Source organism: Notamacropus eugenii, chromosome 4, assembly GCF_028372415.1.
Source record: "Notamacropus eugenii isolate mMacEug1 chromosome 4, mMacEug1.pri_v2, whole genome shotgun sequence".
Lineage (NCBI taxonomy): Eukaryota > Metazoa > Chordata > Mammalia > Diprotodontia > Macropodidae > Notamacropus > Notamacropus eugenii.
Window position 1 is genome coordinate 109,392,846 of NC_092875.1, and position 7,963 is coordinate 109,400,808.

The following is a 7,963-nucleotide window of genomic DNA, read 5'->3' on the forward strand; positions in this document are numbered from 1 at the left end:
ATATGTATATGTGTGTGGTGTGTGAATATGGATATGTATGTGTGTATGCACACATACACAGTATATAGCCATCAGATCAAGACCCAACTCAGAGAAAATGACTAGCAGCCATAGCAAGATCAATGGAGAACTTGTGCAACAATGTATCCAACAGACCCCATCCTGAGCAGAAACAGGGACATTGAGAAGACATCAGTTTTGCTGGAACATCACAAGGGTGAGCTGCCCCTCCACATGGAATCCAGCCCCACACTTTCCCTACAAGTTTGCCCTTTAGGTGGAATCCTTACACATCCCTCCTCTTCCCACTCATGGTGTATCTATTTATGAGAGAACATGCCCTGGTTTTATTGGTGGGGGGGGACAAGTGTGACTTTTCTTACCATGTGATTTAATTTAATGCCTTTCCCTTGAAATATTTGTGTCTTCAGGGAAAGCACACACCCTGAACATTGCAGTCCTGTACTACCAAATATGCAGTCCTCCCTTTCTTTTTCCTCTCCCCTCCTCCTCCCTCCTCCCCCTGCCTGTCTCTCCATCCCCATAGCCACACACCCCACTTTTGGCGTCTCCTCTGAGTTCCGTTAAAGCCAGTCATCCATTTTTCCGTAGTTTCAATTAAGGGGTCACTGGGTTTCCTTTCACCTACGAAATTCGACGATGCTCCCTTGACAATACCTGTTCATGCCAATGAGCCTGTCAACACAATATTTTGAGAAGTAAATTAAGGAGAGAGATGGTCACGGTCTGGGGTCAACCTACATTACCCAGGAACTTTGAGTCTGTTAGTATATGTCATTGAAGTAAAGCCATATTGACAGAGAACTGAGGTGGAGAAATGTAGGAGGTTAATCTAAATGCTCAGGGACTAGTTTTTGATCTTGTATAATGTCTGAAAATGGAGCTTCACAAAATTGTGTTGTTGGAATGCTTGCAGGAGTGAGATGGACAATTAGAGAGCTTTTCTGGAGAATACACGGGAATCTCTGCTTAGTTCATCAGGGCTTTTCTGCATGAGGGAGAAGGTGCTTCTGACTATGTTACATGTGAAAAGGTGCTTCAGGAGGTGGGACTCAAAGATGAGTGACTGTGGAGGAGACAAATGTATTGCCCCAAAGAGGCGCCATTTCATTATCAATGTGTGCCATCACATGGTAGTGGTGAAAAGCACTAGTTTACTTAAAATAGAAAAGCAGTGGAATTGGCATTCAGGGACTCTTCCCCACTTATTAGCAGCAAATGCTACATGGATGGCTCTTTTAGTAAGTCAGAGGGGACTTCAAGCAATGACAAAACCAACCATACACCATACACAAAAGGAGAAAGAATAACAATAGTGAGGATAATAATAACTCCCATTTATGTAGCAATTCACTCTGTGCCAGGCACAATGCTGGGCACTTCAGGAGCAGTTTACAATTACTTCACGTGATTCCCACACCTGGGGGAGTAGCTGCTATTATCAGCCCCATTTAACAGTTAAGGCAATAAAGGAAGAATTACTTGTCCAGGATCAAAGACAAGACAGGATGGTCTTGGAAATATGTTAGTGTTAAGTACGAAGGGAGGCAACTAATTCTTTAAGTAAATTTATGAATACATATTCATGGGAAAACTTTGACTTCCCTCAGGAACTTCCAGGGGAGGCAGTATAGCACAATGGTCTCTGGAGCAAGAAAATCTGAGTTCAGATTCTGCCAGTAAAACACACTAGACTGCTAGCTTCACCTTCCAATTTTCTGGGCAATATTCTATGACCATAAATTGCTGGGTAATTGCTGAGCTCCTGATTGGCTGAAATTTTCTCACTGTGTGGTCCCTAATCAGCTACCATGAAAGAAATCCATACTCAAACAAAATGCAGCCTCATAACTTTGAGAACTAATATAATAAATACTCAAATGATGAGAAACACTTATTCTTATGTATTCATATATTTGTACCTTATTCCAATACAAGATTTTTCTGATTAAAACAATAGGAACTTTAAGGCATTTAATATACGTATGTCTACATATGCACACATGTGAAATTCATTGGATTAGTACTTGGCAATGAATTTATCTACCTCTAATGACTTCTAGTAAATACGTTTGTGTGTGTGTGTGAGAAACCATCATTTTCATTTCCCCACACTTTGGATTAAGCACCACTATGTGCTAGACACTGTGCTAATTTCTTAACCAGTATTTCCTTTGATCCCCACCACAACTGTAGGAGATAGGTTTTATTATTTTCATTTACTGTGCCTTGCCCAGCACACACAAGGAAAGTGCCTGAGGACAGGTTTGAACTCTGTCTTGACTCCAGATCAGCTGCCACCTAGTTGCCCTCATTTAATAGGAAGGTAGTTTAAAGAAATAAGAAGGAAAGATCTCTTATTTTCTCCCCCTTTTGCTAGAAATGGGGGGGGAGAAAATTTCACTCTTAAATTCATCAATAAAGATGGGAAAAGAAAAAAAAAATCTTTCATAAGGAAACCTCTTTGACTAAAGATACATACACAGGAGCACAAACACTGCTTTATACAAGTTAGGATGACAAAATTATATGTTTTAATAAATATCCCTTCTGGGCTTACTGAGAAATGGATTCAAATTTTAAAATGGAAGCAACCTCCCCTCCTCCAAGCCATTTTAGGCGTTTTCTTGGGAAAGAAAAGGAATCTTTGCTGATTATTTCTTTGGCCAGAAGGCCTCCTCTATCTCAGTGAGCTGTGTTTAGCAAATCAAAATTTATGTGAGACAAAAGAAATAGGATATAACATATGCTTTTCACCACAGCTTTTTAAAAGTATAGGTGGGCCTAGAGTGTGGGGGAAGAGAACATTTTGACCAAATATCTCATTGAAGAATAACACACTAACTGGGGAAACTTTTGTTATTGCTTCAGAATCTCTTATCTTCTCCTTTAATTGGGATCGAGAATTTAAATCCATGGAGAGAAAATATGCATGTACACATACATGTACAGACATGCATGTTTGTGTACGTGTATATGTTTAGGTGTTTATGTGTGGAAATAGAGGGATACAGATATAGATATGGATATAGATACAGACATAGATACAGATAGGATATTGATAATGGACATGAATATAGATTAGATAAAGATAGGTATAGGTACAGGTACAAATTGGATATATATGTGGAAACGGAAACATATACAGATTAGACAGGCATATAGATAGGGACCCAGATATAGATGTGGATATGAATATAGATACACTGATATAGATATGAAAATAGATACAGATACAGATTCAATATAGATATGGACAGGAATATAGATATAGATACAGATTGATATAGGTACAGACACTGATTGAATAGATATAGAAATAAAAACATAAGCAGATTAGATCAGGACATAGATATGTATATGAATATAGATATAGATACACATAGATATAGGTATAGACACAGATCAGATAGATATGGAAAGAGAAACATAAGCAGATTAGATAGGAATATACATATAGACACAGATATAGAAATTTATATGAATATAGATGTAAAAATATAGATATGGAGATATATATAGATTACAAATAGATAGGGATATATACATATATAGATAGATATAGAAGTAATCTAGGTATTGAAAGAGTTAGGTACTAAGGTAAATTCAGGAAAACACATTTACACTGAACCGTTTCAGTGCTCACATCCCAAGGGAAAACACCAAACCTTCTCTCAGTCTGTAGGTACTGAAGGTGATGAGTCTAGCCCCGTCTCAACCCTCAGCTTCAGGGGAACATGGAAGGGTAGTAACTTCCTCCTCTGCTGACCACTAAAGGGGGCTCACCTTGCTGTCTGACTCACCTTTGTTGATCACCTCAGATACACAGAGGGATTGGGGCTTCTGTCTCCACTACTCCCAACTAGGGTGGCGGGGTGTTCCTGGACAGAAGGAAGGTGGTACAACCATGTCTCAAGTCAGGGGCCTCAGGCATCGGGGACCTCTGGGAACTGAGTCAGTTCCGCTGCCTGGGTGTTATTCTCCTGGCCTCAGCAAGAAGGAAGGAGGATTTTGACAGGCCACAGAATCCTAAAGTCCAAGAGGCCTCTGCTGGGATGTCAAGTGCCATGTCATTTCTTCCCCTGCTTTAATCTCCTCCTCCAAGAATCCCCAGCATCCTTGTAAAACTCCTTCGTGGTCATCATGGAGCCAGAGCACACCAAGGAGAGGATCATGAGTGTGGGGCAGAGGCGGGGGACCCAGGCCCTTTTCCTCTCCCCATTATTCCCAACCCCAACCCAGGCCCTAAGTGCAGAGGGTAGCTTTTGATTTTGGGAACAACCAACTTGGACCTCATTGGTCAGAAGGAAGAGACTAAACAGAAAACTGCTTACAGCAATCTGGGGCAGAACTTGTGGGTGTCCCACAGAAACGGCTGTCTGTCAGGGGTCTATGTGGGGATGAATGTCTCTGACCCCTGTGCCACTTGCAGTATCCTCCTCACTTCGGAAGGAAAGCTATGGAGCTGGGGTTGAAATGAGAATTTGACAGGATGATACCAAGATAATGGAAGCCCCTAAAGTTATGGAAGTCCTCAGCAAGGAAGTGATCTTGTCTGTTGGCTGTGGGAGGAACCACACTCTGGCTTTACTGGCTTCATGTATGCATTTGGAGAGAATAAGATGGGGAAACTTGGCCTTGGCAACCACACCAATGTGATCCCCAGCCCTCTCTAAATAATGTACAATGCCCAGCCAAAAACCAAAGTGAATTGCGAGATTGAATTCAGCATCATAATGTACTGGAAAGGAAACCTCTACTCCTTTGGGTGCCCTGAATATACTCAGCTGGGATACAATTCTGACAGGTAATTCATTGCCTGGCCTCAGAGGACAGAATATGACTATGAGCTGGTCCTCTGCCGAGTTGCCATCTTCATTGAAAAGACAAAAGGTGGACAAATTTTGCCAGTCCCCAATGTCGTTGTCTGAGATGTTGCCTATGGCACCAATCACATGCTGGGTGTAGACTCTCAGAAACGTGTTTTCGCTTAGGGATTTGGAGGGGATGGCCAGCTGGGCCACACAGAGCAGAAGGATGTGATGGTCCCTCAACTGGTGAAGCACTTTGATTTCAAAGGCCAGGGGGTCAGGCAAATCTACGCTAGCTACATCTGCTCCTTCACCTTCGGTGAAGTGGGTGGCCAGTTTTTCTGGGGTGCTACCAACACTTCTCGGGTGTCCACCATGTATCCCAAAGCTGTTACAGGACCTCTGTGGCTGGACCATTAGAAGCTTTGCTTGTGGGAAGAGCTGTATTATCGTGGCTGCAGATGACAGCACCATCAACTGGGGACTGGCTCCAACCTAAAGTGAATTGCCCAAGTCTTCCACCACAGCCCAAGAAGTGAAAACCCTGGATGGCGTTTCCACAGAGGAGGTTGCCATAGGCTACTCACACTCGTTGATCAATGCCAGGGACCAGAACAAGACAGAAAATGAAAAGAAACAAAAAATCCCTGAGTATAATCCCCCACACTCTCCTGATGCTGGGGGCAACAAGGCTGCCAGTAGTCTCTCCAGGCCCCTCCAGGCAGTTGACATTGGCAGTGTGCCCCAGAACGCAAAGAAGGCAAGAAGAGATTTCTCAGTGAAAGGTAGCCTGAAGTTCCTATTCGTCAGTCTTCCCAGGTTCCCTTTTATAGGCAAACTCACAGTCAACTACCTTTTTACTCTAGCATCTTCAAAGCATTTCTTGCCCATTTTCTCTCTTTTCTCCCTTTCCCTAAGCCAAAAGTTCAATTAAAATATTTGCTTTTAGGATTCTTAAAAAAACAAAACGAAGTAAAAGAAAAAAACCTCCTTCTCCCAAGAGCACCCTTTTAAAAATCCCTGCTTTCAAGAACTTCATTATGAAAAAAAAAAAAAAAAGACTCCCTCTTGCAAAAGCATCCTCCTGCTCCAAGTGGAAACAGATTCCAGAGAGGCTCCTTGCAAGTAAATACATCTATACATACAAGATTTGTTTTCATATCGACTGCAGCAATGACATCTTGCAGGGCTAGCTGTTGTGCTAACAGACTAACAACTGAGTTTTGATGTAGTTTCCTAAGTAGTCTGTTTTGTCCAGAACAGGTATTATGTCATATGAAGAACGTACTAAGCCTTTTCCAAAGCGTTAAAACCCAGAACGGACTTACGCCAGAATCCATGGCTGCCAGTATCCTGAGAGGTTTAAGGGATCTTGAAAGACAGCTGAACTCAAAATCCATGCTCCTCTCTGCCAGCTAAACGATTTCAACCTGTTATTTTTCGGGTGTCACAATCAATATTGGAAGGAAAACCCAAATTCCTGCGAACTAATTCATGTAACTCATCAACAAAGAGACTTTTGAACAATGCCCTCAATTGGTGAGAAGCGCAGGGAAGGGGAATCGCTGTGGTTCCCCACTAAAACAGCGCTTGAATCGAACTCACTGCTTGATTCCTGGCCAGAGCCGCCCTTCCCGACCTCTCCACCTTCATCTCCACTAATCAGCACTTGGTCTGTCCTCCATTCACGCACCAGCCACCTGTCAGACACACCTGGCCACCCGCCTGTTCTCCCTCCACCGCAGCCCCAACCTCAGCCCCAGTCACTGCCCAGCCTCCACCTCCATCATGACAACATCGACCCCCTCTCAGGTACAGCATACTTACCACGAGGACACGGAGGCCGCCATCAACGGCCAGATCAACCTGGAGCTCTACGCCTCCTACGTCTATATGTCCATGTCTTACTACTTCGAAGGTGATGATGCAGCGTTGAAGAACTTTGCCAAGTACTTCCTCCACCAGTTCCAGGAGGAGAGGGAGCACGCTGAGAAGCTGATGAAACTCCAGAACAAGTCCAACGACAGCATCTTCCTGCAAGACGTCAAGAAACCATCCCAGAACAATGGGAAAATGGGCTACATGCAATGGAGTGTGTGTGCTCTGCCTTTGGAAAAAAAATGTTAGTCAGTAGTTACTGGAACTACACAAGCTGGCAAATGACAAGAATGCCCCCATTTATGAGATTTTATTGAAACTCACTACCTGGATGAACAGTTAAAGTCCATCATACAACTAGGAGATCATGTTACCAACCTGGGTGAAATGGGGGCCCCCAATTCTGGCCTGACAGAATATCTTTTTGACAACCACACCCTTGGAGACAGTGACTAGGAGAGCTAAGTGACACCTGGCTTCCCCACCTCTGGGAACGGTTGGCATGGCTCCTACTGCCTTTCAGTGCATACATATTTTGGTTATCTGATCATAATCTGTACCAAAAAATTACTACAATTTACATCCCAATAAACTGACCTGACACTGATGAAAAAAAAACCGAAAAACCAACCAATACTGCCAGTCAATAGTAATCTCGAACGTTTGAAGATCGCCACTATGTTGAAGATCCTCTATGAAGACCTGAGGAATCCCATTGCATTTTCCACAGTCCTCGTTATTAGAAAATATTTTCTTTGCATGGACCTGAAAACTCTACAATTTCTTTTGTAAGGTAAGTGGATTTTGTTTCTGAAAGACCCTGGTCACATGCAAGCATGTCTGGGGAAGGGGTGAATACATTTACACTTGGACCTTAGCTGAGTTTCTCTGGTTCTGGTTGTCCCTTAGGGGAAGAGGGAAGGCAGTGAATGGGACATAGGCCTGCAAAATATTGGTATGGTAAGGCTAGGTCAGAGGCAGGGAGAAGGGGAAGGAAAAGGGAAGAAAGAGGATAAATACCCTCTGAGGATATTGTGAAAATTCAGAGCTCTGCTTTTGGAAATGAAAGCATGGTAGCTATGGTCCAGCAGGTAAGGGTGCTGAGCCTAGAGTCAGGAAAACCTGAGTTCAAATCCTACTTGACATTTACTAGCTGGGCTACCCTGGACAAAAATCACTTCACTTCAGTTTCCTTGTGTGTAAAACAGGGACAATAATTGCACCTACCTCCCAGGGCTCTTATGAACATCAAG

General features: G+C 43.0%; 1 protein-coding gene across 1 annotated transcript; it reads left to right on the forward strand.

Moving 5' to 3' along the window:
• Positions 1-2: 2 nt before the first annotated feature.
• LOC140500473 (ferritin heavy chain-like) lies at positions 3-6,959 on the forward strand. The gene has a single exon (XM_072603050.1). It carries the CDS (start codon positions 6,621-6,623, stop codon positions 6,957-6,959), a length of 339 nt encoding a protein of 112 aa, XP_072459151.1. The 5' UTR covers positions 3-6,620.
• Positions 6,960-7,963: the final 1,004 nt, after the last annotated feature.

Coding starts and splice junctions, on each gene's coding strand:
- LOC140500473 (XM_072603050.1), top strand. CDS start 6,621: ATGACAACATCGACCCCCTCTCAGGTACAGCATACTTACCACGAGGAC.